The sequence below is a fragment of the Macaca nemestrina genome, chromosome 14 (assembly GCF_043159975.1).
Source record: "Macaca nemestrina isolate mMacNem1 chromosome 14, mMacNem.hap1, whole genome shotgun sequence".
In the NCBI taxonomy this organism is placed as follows: domain Eukaryota; kingdom Metazoa; phylum Chordata; class Mammalia; order Primates; family Cercopithecidae; genus Macaca; species Macaca nemestrina.
This window is the reverse complement of record NC_092138.1, coordinates 68,784,296-68,803,517: the sequence shown is the minus strand read 5'-3', so window position 1 is coordinate 68,803,517 and position 19,222 is coordinate 68,784,296. Positions and strand designations below refer to the sequence as shown.

General features: G+C 52.1%; 1 protein-coding gene across 4 annotated transcripts in view; it reads left to right on the top strand.

The window, feature by feature from the left end:
* The window catches only part of LOC105477200 (TBC1 domain family member 2), a 63,217-nt gene that overhangs the window by 35,539 nt on the left and 8,456 nt on the right, over positions 1-19,222 (top strand). For 3 of the 4 annotated variants that reach the window (XM_011733598.2, XM_011733599.2, XM_024791409.2), the window contains 4 exons: positions 4,536-4,931; positions 12,800-12,910; positions 15,453-15,640; positions 17,197-17,673. In XM_011733598.2, coding sequence (XP_011731900.2) covers positions 4,536-4,931; positions 12,800-12,910; positions 15,453-15,640; positions 17,197-17,673 — 1,172 coding nt within the window. Of the gene's footprint in view, positions 1-4,535; positions 4,932-8,922; positions 9,065-12,799; positions 12,911-15,452; positions 15,641-17,196; positions 17,674-19,222 lie in introns of those variants that run through there. The other variant, XM_011733602.3, reaches the window with a different exon arrangement.

Here is a 19,222-nt window from a genome sequence, read left to right as displayed (position 1 = left end):
CTCAGAATGCTGCTGGGAGAGCCGCTGTGCATCTGAGACCCTCATTAGAGTCCCATCCATCAGCTGGGAAGATAGGCACCTGGACTCCCAGGAGCTGCCCCTGTGAGGTACCTTCCTGCGTTTCTTTAGTGGGAAGGCACCTCCTGTCTGCCTCAAGCTTCAGGATGACATGAGAATTCGGCGTCTTATCCTGGCTCACCTGGCCATTGCCAATGGCTTTAGTGACTCTTTAGGACTTTCCATCTCAAACACTGTGAGATGCTCTTGAGAGCACACTGGGGACAAATCCCTGCCCTTGGGCACCTCACCGTCTAGTAGGGCACCTCACTTCTCTAGTAAGAGAAGATGTGAACACGGGAACTGCTGGTATGAAGCACGGCCCCAGGACTGTGCTGAGCCTTCCCGTGTATTTTCTCTGTCCTTACAATAGTTGTCATCCCCTTTCTCTGAAAAGGAAACTGAGGTTCTCAGAGCGTCTGCATGCTCAGGGTCTCCCAGAGGCTGAGCCAGCATTTGAGGAGCTCAGAGGAGTTGGGTGACTCACCCATGCTCAGGCAGCTGGAAAAGCCAGGATTGGGGTTCTAACCTCCTTCTCCAGGTCTAGAGGCTGGGCTGCCTCTCCTCCATAATCTCTTGGTGAGTCCCAGTATGAGACACAAGCACCAAAACTGCTCTTGAGAAAAAAATGAATGCACTCCCTGTATACCCCCTGGTGTCATATCAAACCACGGGGCGACTCTAATACCCATTAAGCCATTATCTGTCCCCGCACCTGCAGCACTGGCCCCACAAGAGGTTTGGGCTCTAGGAGATAGCACCAGATGGCTGATTGGCCGGGGACTGACCCTTGGAGTTGACAGAACTACACCCAGCCTGAAGACCGTCTGCTCTGGCAGATGGAAGGCTGTTGTCTGTGGTGATGTTGGCCATCTGTTGGCGGCTGGGAATGATGAACCCCTCTGGAACCCTGCCTGCGGCCCTCTGGGGCCACCTTAGTTCAATCAGGATTACTGGGTAAAGGAACGTAATTTTTTAGCAAACTTGGTGGGGCAACGTGCAGCCTCTTACTTTCCTAGAACTCCAGCCAAAAACTTCAGAGGACATGAAAGAGGGCTGGGAGGTACCTTGGGCATGTCAGCTTGGGGAGGGACACTTGGCACTTTCTCTCTCATGCTAGAGGCAGTTCTGAGTGGAGGAGGAACCGTTAGCCCCATTCATGAGAAAGCAGAGGTTCGGTGAAGAGGCCCCCTGAGCCACCCTCCTGAGAGTCACCTCATTAGATACACCCCCACGGATCCAGAATGGGAACCAAGGCCTGTGAACTCCAAAGCCCATGCCCCTTCATCTGACCCCTGTAGGGCCCACCACTGATGAAAGTAGCAATGCTCTAAAAAGATAAAGGGTTATTTTTTAAAGATGATTTATTGATTTTTAAAAATTTAAATAAAATAACAACTTAAGACCAGGTATAAAAATCTGAGATGAACCAAACAACTCGATTGAGAGATATTAAAAGTACTACTTGGGCCGCGCATGGTGGCTCATGCCTATAATGCCAACAGTTTGGGAGGCTGAGGTGGGAGGATCTCTTGAACCTAAGAGTTCAAGACCACCCCGAACAATGTAGGGAGACCCTGTTTCTACAGAAAATAAACTAATTAGCTGGGCATTGTGATGCATGCCTCCCAGCTTCCAGGGAGACTGAGGCAAGAGAATCACTTGAGCCCAGGAGGTTGAGGCTGCAGTGAGCCATGATTGCACTGCTATACTCCAGCCTGGGCAACAGAGTGAGACCCTGTTTTAAAAAAAAAAAAAAAAAAAAAAAAAAGAAAGGCTTAATTTCATCAACATCTCTATTTTTAAGAATTGGTCCTAAGACATTGCTTATAATCCAGACTTTAGGTTTCCTGAATTCATGACATTCTCACTCCTCATCTTACAGGTCCTACTGAGGCTCCCTCCCTCTGCCCTGGTTCCTTTCTTTCAAGCCTATTTTATTCTGGTACAAGAATTCTGGGGGTTGGAGGAGAGCCTCCTGGGCTGTTGTCTTGGTCTTAGATTCTGGGAGCCAAATGCAATAAGGAGACAGCTAGATGTAATGAAATGAGCTTTGGAGTCAACTCCCCAAAACTGAGGGAAAGATACCCACCTGGTTCTGCTCCTAGGGCAAGTCTGAACAATGATGTCTGTTGGTTATTTTACTGGGCAGTCATCCAAGGTAATCTCCAAGTCTCAGCTGAAGCAGAAAATGGCCTAGGCTCCCAGTTATCCTGGAGCCACAGGAATGTTAATCTCTCTCCACTGAGCCCTGAGAAGCTGACTTCTTCATTCTGAACATTCCAAACATTCCCTTTTGGTTTGCAATCACTGTGCTGTCCTCACCCCACCTTCCTGCCACACCCCAGGGCTCCCACAGCTCCATGGTAGTTCTTTCCTTCCTCCAGCTCTTTACTGGGGCTGTGGCTTGGCCACATTCAGAGGGCTGTCCCTACCCTCATCTCCCACCTGCTGCTTGGCCATCTCTGGCCCTTCTCATTCTTCACGGTTTCATTTAAATGCTCTGGACTGGTATTCCCCGCAACCTTCACCCCATACAGAAGTCATTTCCTTTCCCACAAACACCCTTGTTCCCCTGACTTGCAGTAGATCATTCCACTGAGGTGGGTCGCGTTCATTCCCACCAGGCTTTGCAGTCCTTGGAGGTGGGAACTCTCACCAGTCCCTCTCTGGGCCACAGCACCTGGCTCAGGGCCTGGCCTGGCACCCAGTGGTGCTCGGTAAAGGTTGGACAGATGGATGGGGGTGTGAAAGGAAAAGAGAACCTGAGAAAGGATGGTCACTAGTCCTAAGGTTTCAGAAGATGCAGGCTAAGGTGGTCTTGTCATTAGCTTCTCCAAAAAAGTCATGGTTTCTGGCAGTTCTCCTCTAATATAGAATTGTTCTTAGCAAATAAGCCTATGCAGCCAATCCATTCGTTTTAATACTTTGGTATGGTATAGTTGACATGTCTCTAGGAAACCATGTTTTTCCAAATGAGAAGCACAGAGCAGGGCAGTGTTGCCTGAAAGTCATACCTACCTGGTATGAAGTCCATGTGGGCCTGGCTGCTGATGTCTTGATCCTGGCCCAGAATGAATTCACATCCCTGCTTTAGGACAGATAGGCCTGAGTCCAGGCATGGCCCTCCCTGGGGACATTACAGGCTTAAAGGCACAGGGAGCTGAGCAGACCTTGAGTTCCTGTGTGAATCAGTTGACCCTGCTGAGGAATAAATCAAGCTCTGTTGTTTCTGAAATTTCTAGAGTTCCTTCCACCAGCTTTGCAGGCATCAGCTGGTGGGCTGGAGGGAACTAGGCACAAATGGGTTGAATGAGGCCCTCTGTGCGTGGCTTTACATGGGGATTGCCAGTGTATTTCCTCTTTAATGCTGCCTCAATTTGATTGGTAGTGACTAGATGCTATATTGAGAAGGATTCTGAGGCCTCAACTAGGCTGTGCAGGAAGAAGTATGGGAGATGAACTAATAATGTCTGCCACAGGGATGATGAGGGAAAAGTAATGCCACATAGCTGCCACCCCTGGTTTTCTTAGTGACTGAGCACAGGCTTTGGAATCTGGCCAGTTGAGACTGAATTCCACTCTACTCTCTGCTGGGCCTCAGTTTGTTCATCCCTGAAATAGATGTGTATATGTCAGGGTATGGGTTCAGCTGCTGTAACAAAAACATCTCCACTGGGCATGGTGACTCACACCTGTAATCCCAGCACTTTGGGAGACCAAGGTGGGCAGATCATTTGAGTCCAGGAGTTTGAGACCAGCCTGGCAACATGGCAAAACCCCATCTCTACAAAAAAAAAATACAAATATTAGCCTGGTGTGTTGGCATGTTCCTGTGGTCCCAGCTACTTGAGAGGCTAAGGTGGGAGGATCAGCTGAGCCCAGGAGATTGAGGCTACAGTGAGCCATGTCCGTACCACTGCACTCCAGGCTGGGTAACAGAGTGAGATGCTGTCTTAAAAAAAAAAAAAAAAAGGTTCAAAGCACTGTGGCCCAAAATGAGTGAGAAGTTTCTCACTCACATTAAAGAACCCAGAGGTAAGTGAGCAACTCTGAGCTGGCGAGCAGCCCTTTCTCAACACGTACCTTCTGCTGTGGCTCTGAGGCGGCCATGCTAGTTCCTGCCACTTCCCAGCCAGAAGCAAAGAGAACTGGACCAGGGGAGCATGTGTCTACTGGTTTTAAAGGTAGGACCCAGAAGCTGCCCATCTCACTTTTCATTTCCCGTCTAGGCAGAACAGTCACTGGGCTACACCTCACCATGGCTTGGCTGGGAGATGCAGTTTGAAGCTGGGGAACGATGTGCCCAGCTAACACTCACTTGAACAGAGAAGGAGAAAGTGTCAGGATGAGATGCCGCAGGGATGCTGCTGGGCACCTGTCAGGGTGGTTAGGAGAACTACTGATAACATATGCCCCGCTCTGGCGCCCAGCAGGCCCTCCCTGAGCTCACAAGATGCTTCCCTCTTCCTGCCCAGGAGCTGGTGAAGATCCTGCACAAGGCACTGGAGGCCGCCCAGCAGGAGAAGAGGGCGTCCAGCGCATACCTGGCGGCGGCTGAGGACAAGGACCGGCTGGAGCTGGTGCGGCACAAAGTGCGGCAGATCGCGGAGCTGGGCCGGCGGGTGGAGGCTCTGGAGCAGGAGCGGGAGAGCCTGGCGCACACAGCGAGCCTGCGGGAGCAGGAGGTGCAAGAGCTACAGCAGCACGTGCAGCTGCTTATGGACAAGAACCACGCCAAGCAGCAGGTCATCTGCAAGCTCTCTGAGAAGGTCACCCAGGACTTCACGCACCCCCCTGACCAGTCTCCTTTGCCCCCCGACGCTGCCGACAGGGACTTCCTGAGCCAGCAGGAGAAGATCGAGCACCTGAAGGTAGGGGCCTTCCCTCCAGGGCCTGCCGGTCCTGCGGGTCCTCTGTCCCGGCCCTCAGGGAAGGGGTGCTCTCCACCCCTAAGGTTTGCTGGGTGTAGTGGGGGATATCCCTTCATCCTAGAATATTTACATTAGAAACACATGTTGATGGGAATATTACTCTACGCTTCTTCACTTTCTTCACCACAAGGCCCAGTGCAGTTTGCCTGGGCCTTGATTGACCCATTAACCAGTAGCCCTGGTATCCTGGGCTACTGCAAAGTGAAGGTGCCTCTAGATTATCAAATGAGAGATGAAAGCCCGAGACTAGCTGAGTGTGGGGCCTGGCCTGGTCAGCCTCCCTTAGTGCCATCCCAGTGCACCCGAGAGCCCTAAGGGGCCAGCACAACCCTCCCCGCACAGTCCTGTGCCCGCACACCATACAGATGACCTGCAACTGGCAATAGTCACCACTCCCATCTGTAGAATTTATAGGGTGTTTCCTGTGTGCCAGGCACTGCCCTCGGTGCTTTGCCACATTTAGTCCTCGTGCCAGCCCTGTGAGGTGAGGCAGCCACTGGTGTGCTCCCCCTTTACAGATGTGAATGCTGAGGCTGAGAAAGGTTAAGGAGCTTGCCCAGGGTCATGTGCTGAAGAAGTGGGGGAGCTGGAGTTGGGTTGGAGCTCATGTCTGCGGAGCTCCAGTCCATGTCTGGACTGTCTGCTCTGCTGCCACTTCTAGCTACTGCCACCATCCCTGCTCCCCCTTTCCTCCCCTTCTTTCCCCTTCTCTGTCCCTATCTTTCCCTAGGCTTCCCCATCCCACAGGGACCAGTGGTGTCACAGGGGGTAGGAATTTTATGTGAGGTGTGTTGCCTGCCGTGACCCGCAGCCTCCTCTCTAAAGGGCTGTGACAGGAACTGTCCCACTGGGAGGCCTGTGACTGTGGAGTGCACCCATAGGCCCCACTGTCCCTAAAGGGAGCCATACAACCAGGGTTCGTCCTGCCCCAAACCCTGCCACTCACAACCACATATGTACAGTCAGATGCCATATAATAATGGGCTGCATATGTGGTGGTCCCATAAGATTACAATGGAGCAGGAAAATCCCTATCACATAGTGACTTCATAGCCGTTGTAACATCATAGCACAACACGCTACCTTATCTATGTTTACATGTGTTTAGGTACACAAATGCCATTATGTGACAGCCACCTATGGTATTCAGTACAGTAACAGGTGCACAGGTATGCAACCTCGGAGCAATAGACTACACCATCTAGCTGGGTGTGTAGTAGGCTAAATCACCTAGGTTTGTCTACGTCCACTCTATAATGTTAGCACAACAATGAAATCAACTAGCGGATCACAAGGTCAGGAGTTCGAGACCATCCTGGCTAACACAGTGAAACCCCGTCACTACTAAAAATACAAAAAATTAGCTGGGTGTGGTGGCGGGCACCTGTAGTCCCAGCTACTCGGGAGGCTGAGGTAGGAGAATGGCGTGAACCTGGGAGGCGGAGCTTGCAGTGAGTCGAGATTGGGCCACTGCATTCCAACCTGGGCGACAGAGTGAGACTCCATTGTCAAAAAAAAAAAAGGGGGGGGGGGAAGAAATCACCTAATGATGCATTTCTCAGAGTGTATCCTCATCATTAAGCGACACGAGACTGTACATATAGACATATAACCTTGAGAACTCTCGTGCTACTCTATCAAGGAACTAGTGGGTGAGGGCAGATGGAGAAAGAAAAAAGAAAAAGAAATCAGGAAGTTTTTGAGAGAAAAACTCTCGGCCGGGCGTGGTGGCTCACGCCTGTAATCCCAGCACTTTGGGAGGCCGAGGCGGGCGGATCACAAGGTCAGGAGATCGAGACCACGGTGAAACCCCGTCTCTACTAAAAATACAAAAAATTAGCCGGGCGCGGTTGTGGGCGCCTGTAGTCCCAGCTACTCGGGAGGCTGAGGCAGGAGAATGGCGTGAACCCGGGAGGCGGAGCTTGCAGTGAGCCGAGATCACGCCACTGCACTCCAGCCTGGGCGACAGAGCGAGACTCCGTCTCAAAAAAAAAAAAAAAAAAGAAAAAGAAAAACTCTCAGTGAGCAGTGTTGAAGAGTGGCCACCACCCAAGCTTTGAAGTCTGACTGACCTGTTTGGCTGTTGGCTCTGCCTCTTTCTAGCTGTGTGACTTTGGGCATGTTATCTCACCTCTCTTCAAATAGCCCAACTAGTCCTCTTGACTAGGGCTGTTAGAAGGACAAAGGAAAAGGACGTGAAACCTGATTCACTTCCCTTTCATTCAGCAAAGACCGAAAACCCACATAACCAGTTCCTGAATCTTTTCCTTTATTTAGTCTGAAATCAGAGATTCTTTTGGGTTAAAATAAAACATAACCTTTCCAATGCAAATGCAGCTAGATGATTAGAAAGCTCTCAGCCCTCCACACAGCAGAGAAAATGCTTCCATCTGATTGCTTTTCTACTCTGCCTGCCTCCAGCCAGGCGTCTTCCTCTTCTTTCCACCCATACTGCCAGAATCCACTATGCAAGCCCTGGTAGCGCAGCACAGGGGTCAGAAAGATTTGTGGTGGTGCACGCCTGTGTTCCCATCTACTCTGGAGGCTGAGGTGGGAGGATCGCTTGGGCCCAGGAGGTGGAGGTTGCAGTGAGCTGAGATCGTGCCACTGCACTCCAACCTGGGTGAAGGAGTAAAACACCATCTTAAAGGAAAAAAAAAAAAAGAAAGAAAAGGAAAAAGAATAAATAAAAAAAAAAAAAAAGAGAGAGAGAGAACGCTAGATCAGCCAAGTAGCTTCAGACAGCCTGAGAGTTGATTGTAATCATGGACTCACTAGGAGACTGAATGTGCCCCTGAATTTACATATTCAGGAATTTTCTTATCAGTGAGCTCAGCTACATGGAGACTCTGGGTATGTGATTCACATTAACCAAGAATACACTAGTGGATGATCCTCAGAGGCCCAGTGTTTTGTGCTTTGTGCTTTAAAGGATTGCATAAGGCCAAGTGTGGGTGGCTCACACCTGTAATGCCAGCATGTGGGGAGGCTGTGGCAGGAGGATTACTTGAGGCCAGGAGTTAGAGACCGGCCTGGGAAACATAGCGAGAGCCCATCTCTACAAAAAAATAAAAAAATTAGCCAGGCACAGTAGCATGTGCCTGTAGTCCCAGCTACTTGGGAAGCTAAAGCTAGAGGATTGCTCAAGCCCAGGAGTTCGAGACCAGCCTAGGCAACATAGCGAGACCCTGTCTCTAAAAAGAAATAAAATAAATTCGCTAGGCATGGTGGCACCCGCCATAGTCCTAGCTACTCGGGAGGCTGAGGTGGGAGATCACTTGAGCCGCCCAGGAGTTCGAGGCTGAAGTGAATTGTGATACTCCAGCCTGGGTAACAGAGTAAGACACTGTCTCTATAAAAAAAAAAAAAAAAAAAAAAAAGAGAAAGAGTTGCGTGTAGTTGGTGTTCTTTATCTTTCAGCTTTTAGAAGATCCATCAAATATCCATTGTCTTGAGTCTGAGGATAGAGAGTGTTCAGGTTTCCTGCCTGCCCTGTGATTGAGGAACCCAACTTTAAGAAATGCCCCCTTGTTATTCAGACTTTGGTTTTGAGAACAGGATCATTGACCTCTTGAATATCAGGTAGGAAAGACTCAGAAATCTAGTCTGCCCCACTCATTTTCTGGCAGGGACAGCTAAGCTGGGGTGAGGGGGAAGGACTGGCCCAGGGTCAGGCAGCAAGAGGCAGGGCTGCAGCCAGAACCTGGCCTCCCACGCCCGGGCCACCGCCTTCCACAAAGCACAGGGCCTAGTCCACGGGCATGGCCCAAAGAGAATTCCCGGGCTCCCACTTCCTGTAAAGGCAGGCAGGCTGGCTCTCTTCTTCCCCAGTCCCCCATCTCCAGAGTTTTCCTTCTTTCATTCCACTGGTGACTGTCCTATGGCTTTCCTCTTTTCTGAGGTTTCTCTTTTTCCTCCCTACAGTTCTGAGCCAAGACGAACACTCAAGGTAGGGCACCGAGCTGGAGGGAGAGGTACTGCCCGACGCCGCCCACTGCCACTGCTGTTCCAGGCTGTGCTCACTCTGCCTCCCTGTCCGGCGTGTCTGTGCCTTCGCTGGGGCTGGAAGCAGGGTATCTTATGTGACAAAAGCCTTCTTTCCAAAGCCTTAGAAATACCAGCGTGTGGCCGAGCATGGTGGCTTGCCCCTGTAATCCAGTGCTTTGAGAGGCCACGGTCGGAGGATTGCATGAGTCCAGGATTTTGAGACCAGCCTGGGCAACATAATGAGACCTCGTCTCTACAAAAAATTAAAAATTAATTAGCTGGGTGTAGTGGCACACACCTGTAGTCCCAACTACTGAGGGGCCTGAGACGGGAGGATCACTTGAGCCCAGGAGGTCGAGGCTGCAGTGAGCTATGATCATGCCATTGCACTCCAGCCTGGGTGACAAAGTGAGACCCTGTCTCTAAAAATAAAAAAGAAAGAAAAATAAATATCCATGAGCACGTCTAGGCCTGGGAGGAGGAAGGGGTAGTATCAAGGAGGGAGACCCAGCGGTGTGGAGCAGTGGCCGGCGCCAGAGCTGGGTCTGCTTTCTCTACGCAGTGCCTGCGGGGCACCTGCCATGGGCTGAACACACCTGGGTTTGGATCCTGGCTCTCTTTCATGACAAGGGGGACTTACTTTCTCTGTGTGTGTTTCCTCATCTGTTAAGTGGGAATTAGGACACTTTAATATTTATCCCACAGCCTTGTGGATGTGAGGGAGATGGGCCAGGTCGTGGTAGGTCCTTTCCTCCACTGCGGGGGGCTTGTCATATGTTCCCGGGCACTGGATTCGGAGCTCTGTCAGCCGACTGAGGGGGTGGGTGCAGGGTAGGGAACAGTAGCTCTCGAGCTGTCGTGCAAACTCAGTGAGGGAGACAGTGCTCACGTTGCACTTGCCACATGCCAGACACTGTTCTGAGCCTTTTGCACATATTAACTCACAGAATCCTCTCCCAGCCGCATGAGGCAGTGCTGTTATTATCCTCATTTTCCAGATGAGAGGATGCGGCACAGAAAGGTTAAGTAACTTGTCCAGGGGCTCAGCGGTCAAGACAGAATTGCCACCCAGACAGTGGGGCCACAGCATTCATGCCGTTAACCACCAGGCGGTGCCGGTACATGGCCAACGCCAGCATCTTCAATGTGTTGTTGTACTGTCTGATGGGTGGGAGAGGTCACACGAGCCTGCATGCGTGTAGCCAGAAGACACCAAAGGACAACCCTTGGAGGGCAGGGACTAGAGTATGGGCATCCAGGTGGATTCCAGCTGGTGGGGAGCTCAGATGGTGCCCAGCAGGAAGTTTGGTGGTTGGGGCTTTAGAATGAGACAGTCCTGGCCAGGCACAGTGGCTCATGCCTGTAATCCTAACACTTTGGGAGGCTGAGGTGGAAGGATTGCTTGAGACCAGGAGTTGGAAAATAGCCTGGGAAACATAGTCAGACCTCGTCTCTACAAAATCAAAAAATTAGCTGGGCGTGGTGGTACGTGCCTGTAGTCCCAGCTACTTGACAGGCTGAGGTGGGAGGATTGCTTGAGCCCAGGAGGTCGAGGCTGCCGTGAGCTATGATCACGCCACTGCACTCCAGCTTGGGCAACAAAGCAAGACAAACAAAAAGTATTAGACCTGGGTGTGGTCACATCTGCCTTATACTGGCTGTGCCTTAGGCAAGTTACCTCCCCTTTCAGAGCCTCTGAGGCCTTGTCTGTTATAGGAATAATAAAAGAACATCCCTTCTAGGATTGCTGGGAGGATGAAGTGAGAGAATATATGCCTCATGGTGTTGGTGAAGGGAGTGATGCAGGAAGCCTGCACAGCGTCTGTATTCATAAGTTTCTATATCTCCAGACACTAAAGTGTTAGACTCCAGAGAGAGTGGGGAGTGGTCCTGGAAAGGCCTGATGCTCATGGGAGACTGGTCCCTGCGCCACAAACAAGATTTTCTTTCTTTTTTTTTTTTTTGAGACAGAGTTTCGTTCTGTCGCCCAGGCTGGAGTGCAGTGGCCGGATCTCAGCTCACTGCAAGCTCCGCCTCCTGGGTTCACGCCATTCTCCTGCCTCAGCCTCCCGAGCAGCTGGGACTACAGGCGCCCGCCACCTCGCCCGGCTAGTTTTTTTGTATTTTTTTTTTAGTAGAGACGGGGTTTCACTGTGTTAGCCAGGATGGTCTCGATCTCCTGACCTTGTGATCCGCCCATCTCGGCCTCCCAAAGTGCTGGGATTACAGGCTTGAGCCACCGCGCCCGGCCACAAACAAGATTTTCACTTCTTGCCACATAAGGATAGGATATGGGGACCGTGGAGAAGAAGCAGGCAGAAACTTGCCAGCAGAGTGGCTGGCACACACAGCAGCATTTTGGAAAGACAGTGAAGCTGTTTTTTTATCTAGGTCAGGGACAGGATTGGATAGGTGGAGGAGGGTGGCACCAGGGGTTGGAACTGCCTGGGTCCAGCCAGGAGAAGGAAGAGAGCAAACTGAGTGGAGGCACAGCCATTCAGCCTTGGCACAGTGAGAGAGATGAAAGCAGGGGTGGCCGGGGTTGGGGAACCACAGAGAGCCCTAGGGGAGCGGTGAGTCGGGATGACATGATGAAATCAATGGGGAGCATTCGTTCCCTGCCCTGGGAGCAGAGGCCCTTCTAGTGTGTCAGGGTCTGGGCGGAGGGCATCAGCAGCCCCTGGGCATGCATCAGAGCTTCCAGGCTGGGAAGACCTTGGCGATCATCTTGGCCGGAGTGAAGGCCCACACAGGGAGGGCCAGGACCACCTGTGGGCTGTGCACATGTGACCCTGATGAGGAAGTGCCCCAAACTCTGTGTGATGTTCTTCATTTCCAAATCAATCAGGCCATGTTGGAGTCATCCCTGCTGCAGCATCCCTTGCACTCGCCTCTAGCCCATACGACAATAGGAGAGAAAGGGCCTAAGTTTCAGCCAGTAAATACCCTGGAATTGTGAGGTATAGCTCTAAGCATGCGTTAGGTGACTGAACGGCTTCTGTACTGTCCATCTGAGCAGAATTGAGAGCCGCTACTATAGCTGATCCTTCTCTGAGGCTCAGGTCCTTGCTTGAACCTTCCCAGTGCTTGTCCAGCTTCTCCTTGTATGTCCCAGCAGCAGGGAGCTCATTCCCTCCACTGGATGGGCAACTTACAAAAGGCAAACTCAGAGATGTTCATCATAGCATTATTCATAATCAAAAACCAACTGCAAACACCCCGGGCTCAAATTTTAAAATGACAGGAAAAGGATTATGAGTAAGTTCTGGTAAATTCACCCAATAGAATCATCACCAGAGGTTGAAAATGATCATTGGGAAGCTTATGTAGCAACATTGAAAGGTTTTTCAAAGTGACACTGAGTTAATTTTACAGTATGATTATAAATATATGATAAAATATGTTGATTTTAAAAACAAACACTAGTGGAGCACTTGCTTTGTTTTGGTCCCTGTTCTTAGTGTTATCACACATTATCTCACTTAGTCTCCCAACTGCCCAGTAGGTTACTTGGTATTTGCCCCTTTTACAGATGAGGAAACAGAGGGTCAGAGTGGTTCAGTGGCCTGCCTGAAGCCTTCCAGCCAGGACATCACCCAGGGCTTAAATTCAGACCTATTGGTTCCTTTACCACATCATGCTGACATCGAGAATAGAGAAGGGGGCTATAAGTAATTTTTTTTTTTCTTGCAGACTTCCTCTTCTGTTGCCATTATTGGAAGTTTCCAAAGAAAAGAAGCTTTGGGGGCTCATTTGAGGGTGTGACTCCCCAGGACCAGGGAGATGTTTATGTCCAACTCATACTTCGCTCTCTTCTCCAGGATGACATGGAAGCTTACCGGACCCAGAACCGCTTCCTCAACTCCGAGATCCACCAGGTCACGAAGATCTGGAGAAAGGTGGCTGAGAAGGAGAAGGCCCTCCTGACGAAGGTGTGGGGTGGGGCCCTGTTCCTGCCATCTCCATCCCCAGCCCCTCTGCTGGTCCCCATGCTGCCCACCCCGTCTCACTCTCCTCATTTCCTGTCTGCTGCTCTCCGTCTGAACTGACCCTTGTGAGCAGGGCCCGTATCAGGTCCTTCTCCATTCCCCTGTGGTCTGGTGGCTGAGTCATTTGTTCAGCAGCGTTCACTAGGTAGCTATGGGGTAGGGACATCAAGACCAATAAGGCTGGTTCCTGCCCGCAAGGAGGGTGTAGACTATCAAGGGAGTGTAACACAATCAAGATGCACTTGGGACCGGGCGCGGTGACTCACGCCTGTAATCCCAGCACTTTGGGCGGCCGAGGCGAGCAGATTATGAGGTCAGGAGATCAAGACCATCCTGGCTAACACGGTGAAACCCCATCTCTACTAAAATTACAAAAAAAAAAAAGGCTGGGCGCGGTGGCTCAAGCCTGTAATCGCAGCACTTTGGGAGGCCGAGACGGGCGGATCACGAGGTCAGGAGATCAAGACCATCCTGGCTAACATGGTGAAACCCCGTCTCTACTAAAAAATACAAAAAACTAGCCGGGCGAGGTGGCAGGCGCCTGTAGTCCCAGCTACTTGGGAGGCTGAGGCAGGAGCATGGCGTAAACCCGGGAGGCGGAGCTTGCAGTGAGCTGAGATCCGACCACTGCACTCCAGCCGGGGAGACAGAGTGAGACTCTGTCTCAAAAAAAAAAAAAAAGAAAATTAGCTGGGCAAGGTGGCGGGTGCCTGTAGTCCCAGCTACTCGGGAGGCTGAGGCAGGAGAATGGCGTGAACCCGGGAGGTGGAGCTTGCAGTGAGCCGAGATCGAGACACTGCACTCCAGCCTGGGCGACACAGTGAGACTCCGTCCCCGCCACACCCCCCAAAAAAAGTTGCACTTGGGCTTGTGGGATTCTTGGGGGTCCAATTCAAATGTACCTTCTGAATTGAGTCCTAAGGATGAGTTAATGTTACCCAGGCAAGCAGTGGAGAAGGACCTTCCAGAAAAAGAGACAGCATGGTAAAAGATGTGTGGTCTGAGAGGCAGGGGGCAGGGCTGGGGAGAGTGAGACATGAGGCTGGAGATGAGGAGTTTGGAGTTTACTCCAAGGAAACTGGGGAGCTGAAGGATTCTGAGTGGAGAAGTCCTCAATCAGACTTCTGTTCCTGTTCCGAGAAGACTGCTGTGACTGCTCAGGAGGGTGGGCTTGAAGAGGTGAGCCTGGAAGTGGGGAGACTGTTTGGAATAGCAGCAGAAATCCCTGAGAAGGGGCCAAGTGCAGTGGCTCAGGCCTGGAATCCCAGCACTTTGGGAGGCCGAGGCAGGTGGATCCTTGGGCCCAAGAGTTCAAGACCAGCCTGGGCAACATGGCAAAGCCCTGCCTCTACCAAAAATACAAAAATTAGCCGGGCGTGGTGGTGCACACCTGTAATCCCAGCTACTCAGGTGGCTAAGGCACAAGAATCATTTGAACCCAGGAGGTAGAGGTTGCACTGAGCCAAGATTGTGCCACTGCACTCCAGCTTGGGGGACAGAGCAAGACTCTCTTGGAAAAAAAAAAAAGCAAGCAATCCCTGAAACAGGTGTTAATGGTGGGACTCAGGAAGCAGCCCAGGCGACAGAGGTGGGCACCAAGTGGGATAGGTAGAAGAACAGGCACAGAGGATGGCTTGGAGCTGGTGCCCGGCAAGTGTTTGGAGATGGCAACCGGGCAAAGGTGCAGCAGAATTGTTCCCTTGCTGCCACCCCAGGATGAGATAGGATTCGGGGTGGCCCAGAGGTTATGGCAGTGCTTTGAGCAGATTTTCACTGTCCCCATCTCACAAAAATGGAAAACAAGGAACTTGCCTGACTTGCCTAGTACCACCCAGCTTGTATAAATGGAAACACAAAAGTTCAAGGTGAGGCGGGGTTGGGGGGGCAGTGTCCCAAGCAAGGGAAGAGGGTGCAGGAGGGCCGTGAAGTGGGAGGGATGTGTGTTGGAGGAACAGAAAGAGCCTAGGTGGCAGCAGCAGAGGGCAGCCACAAGGGCAGTGTCTGTGCCCTGGGAGCTGCTCAGTCATACCACCTGCCAGGTGCCAGGCACCCTGGGAAGGGCTTTACACACATCCGCTCATCTGATCCTCACCCAAATCCTGAGGCAGACTCTGTATGATCCTCATTTTATGGATGAAGAAGTTAAGGCACAGAAAGGTTAAGTAACTTGCCACAGGCCACACAGCTAGCAGTGGCTGAACCAGGATGGGACCGTAACCTGTGTAAGAGCTTGTGCTGTCTCTGCACACCCCTCTCCTCTTTCTTCTGAACCAGCTCCAACCTGGGCCCGGTCCTCTCTTGCCCGCCTTGCTGAAAACCACTGGCCTCAGGGCCCGTCTCCTTTCCCTTATACGAAGGTCTGGGAGTCGGGAGTGGGGCAGATGAGAGCTGGAAGGGCTGTGCTGCCTAAAGCTGTTCAGGCCTCAGGCTTCTGGGGCCGCCCAGCTCCCACCAGGTAGCCTGACCAGCCCTTCCCTGTTTGCAGTGCGCCTACCTCCAAGCCAGAAACTGCCAAGTGGAAAGCAAGTACCTGGCTGGACTAAGAAGGCTGCAGGAGGCCCTGGGGGATGAAACCAGCGAGTGCTCAGAGCTGCTGAGGCAGCTTGTCCAGGAGGCGCTGCAGTGGGAAGCCGGGGAGGCCTCATCTGACAGCATCGAGCTGAGCCCCATCAGGTGAGCCTGGCGGCCCAGCCAGGGCTGGTCTATGTGAGCTGGCAGCTCCTCCCCAGTTTCCCTGCTGCCAGGTCCTGCCAACCACGTGCAAGTCCTGCACAGCATCACCTCCCCTGATCTTCACATGCATGAGCGTGCTGCTGCAGCTGAGATGGTTCATGCTCAGAGGAGGCAGCCCCCTGCCACAGCCCTACAGTACATTTGCGGCACAGGCTGCCTCCAGAGCCCCGTGCTTTCTGTTTCTCCAGGCTGCCTCCCAAATGTTTCTGCCTCCCAGATATGCCTGTCAGGGAGGGGAGGCGGGGAGACAAGCAGGTCATCTCCTCTGCACCAAGCCCTTGCTGCACACAGTGGACACGGGCGGTTAAATACAACAGAAAGGAGCGTGGCTATGCTCGAAGGCCCCTGGAGGCTGAGTAGTCCAGTGGCAGAAGCTTGAGCTTTGGAGCCAGTCCTGGCTCTCTCGATGTGTGACAATTCCCTTTACCTTTCTGAGCCTTGTACTCGGCCTCCATAAGATGTGTGCAAAGAGCTGGACACAGTGGCTCACGCCTGTAATCCCAGCACTTTGGGAGGCTGAACTGGGTGGATTACTTGAGGCCAGGAGTTTGAGACCAGCCTGGGCAATATATTGGAAGGGAGGAAGGGAAGGGAAGAAAGAAAGAAAAGAAGATACAAGATTTGGGCAAATATACCGGCTTTGCAGGATCATTAGGATTAAATGAGATTGTGCAGGCAGGGCATAGAGTGGAGGTGAGTTGAATAAATGAAAGGCCGTCTGGAAGGGGTCCCCAGCTCTCCCACCTCTGCCTGTCATTGGTGCCGTCTGTTCCCCGTCCATCCCTGGGCTTACTGGCTGTGGTAAATGGGGTTCTGTATGCACAGTGCGGGACTCCTTGGGCCTAAGGCTGCATGGAGTAATAAGAGGGTCCTTTATATTTGCATAGAATTAGTAAATATCTTGAGCATTTACTGTGTACCAGGCATTATCTAGGCCCCCAGCATCTTTTTTTTTTTTTTTTTTTGAGACGGAGTCTCGCTCTGTCGCCCAGGCTGGAGTGCAGTGGCCGGATCTTGGCTCACTGCAAGCTCCGCCTCCCAGGTTCACTCCATTCTCCTGCCTCAGCCTCCCGAGTAGCTGGGACTACAGGCGCCCGCCACCTCGCCCGGCTAGTTTTTTTTTTTTTTTGTATTTTTTAGTAGTGACGGGGTTTCACCGTGTTAGCCAGGATGGTCTCGATCTCCTGACCTTGTGATCCGCCCGTCTCGGCCTCCCAAAGTGCTGGGATTACAGGCTTGAGCCACCGCGCCCGGCCTAGGCCCCCAGCATCTTACAACAGAGGATCTCACTGGGTCTTCAGGTGGCAGAGCAGGGATTCCTATACCCATTATACAGATTCGCAACCTGAGGTTGGGAGAACTGAAGTGACCTGCTGTGTGGTTAACCCTCAGTGAAGGCAGGGCAGGAACCTGGCCTGGGGTCCTCCCTGTCCCCACCACTCCTTATCTAGGGAAGGGCTCTGCAAGGTGTTGCTAACATGGACTTTTGCTGGCAGTAAGTATGATGAGTACGGCTTCCTGACGGTGCCCGACTATGAGGTCGAAGACCTGAAGCTGCTGGCCAAGATCCAGGCACTGGAGGTGCGCTCCCACCACCTGCTGGGTCTCGAGGCTGTGGATCGGCCGCTGCGGGAGCGCTGGGCTGCCCTGGGCGAGCTTGTGCCCTCAGCTGAACTCAAGCAGCTACTGCGGGCAGGAGTGCCCCGTGAACACCGGCCTCGTGTCTGGAGGTGGCTGGTCCACCTCCGTGTCCAGCACCTGCACACTCCAGGCTGCTACCAGGAACTGCTGAGCCGAGGCCGGGCCCGCGAGCACCCTGCTGCCCGCCAGATTGAGCTGGACCTGAACCGGACCTTCCCCAACAACAAGCACTTCACCTGCCCCACCTCCAGCTTCCCCGACAAGCTCCGTCGGGTGCTTCTGGCCTTCTCCTGGCAGAACCCCACCATCGGCTACTGCCAAGGCCTGAACAGGTGAGCCACCAAAGCCCAGTGAAGGTGTGACCTTTACCTTTTGGAGCACAGGTCCCCAACCCTCAGACCATGGACCGATAGCCATCTGTGGCCTGTTAATGGGGCCACACAGCAGGAGGTGAGCGGTGGGCGAGACAGCATTGCCACCTGAGCTCTGCCTCCTGTCAGATCAGCGGCAGCATGAGATTCTCACAGGAGCATGAACCCTATTGTGAACTCTGCATGCAAGGGATCTAGGTTACGTGTTCCTTATGAGAATGTAATGCCTGATGATCTGAGGTGGAGCAGTTTCAAAACCACCCCTCCCCCACCCCAGTCAATGGAAAAATTGTCTTTCATGAAACTGGTCCCCAGTGCCAAAAAGGTTGGGGACTGCTGTTTTAGAGCACTGCTCTCTCTCTCTTTGGAGCCTCCCAAGAACCTGGAGACAAGAGCCCAGGTTCCCCACCACAGGCTGGTGAGAAGACATGTTTAAGATAGAGATGGGCCAGAGCTCAGAGCTCCAGGCCCCTTGTCCCTGCTCTCTCCTTTGATTTGTGCTTGGGGAGGTACAACTCACATGGCATCTCAAACCTTGACCTGCTGGAATCTACAAGGTATGGCCCCACCCACATGGCAGGACCTTCTGGGTCAGGAATCATTTGCTTTCAGTGAAACCCATGCAGAAGACCCTGGGAAAAGGGACTTTCTAAATGTTACAAGGGGGTTTCACAGAAGCCAGGAAAAGAAAACAGAGCTGAGGACCAGATGGTCATTGGAAGTCAAGGCAGCTGCTCTCTGCAGCAGGGCCACAGCCCTGCACAACCCCAGGGGGCAGCCTTTGTGCCACAGTCCTGGGATGCCATCCCCTAAGCTCATATAGCACCAAGGTACTGCTCTGCTGCCTTCTGCAGCTGCATGGCCTCTGGCCTCTCTTCATTATGTGTGTCTGCTTCCTTCTCTCTCAGCAGACCAGCCTCTGTCCATTCATTCTTTGGACATTTAGGGACCATCAAGGCTGTCAGAATGGAGACCTCAGCCCCTGAGTCTTGGGCCTTTCAGTGAGTGTTCTCACCCCACCCCTTGTGTTCCAGGCCTAAATTCCCCAAAGAAAGAATCTGATTGGCCCAGTCAGGAATAATTTCCACTTCTGGTCCAATTGGTGGGGATGGAGGGAGGGACTGGGGATAGGGGATGAGGTCACCTGGTTCACAGGGCTGTCTCCCCTCCAAGACTGTGAGGGACTGTCATCCCCCTACTCCAGCCCCAGCTATTTCAGTAGAAGCTGCATAGTTGCAGATATTTTCCCAAAGCAAGTTTTGACTCAATTTACTTTAAACACACATATACCTAAGCAAAATTTACATAAGCCATACTGCTCTTTTTTCAGAATAGGTGGCGCGTGACATTTATTTAACACAGAATCAACATTCAGTGGCCTTACTCAAATTTGAGTGGTTTCCAAAGGTAGATATTTTTCATACTCTATTTCCAGCCTAAAATTGGGTGACATTGAGCATGTATATGTACAATTCCTGAGAATTAAGAGTTAAACTCCAACAGTAATGCC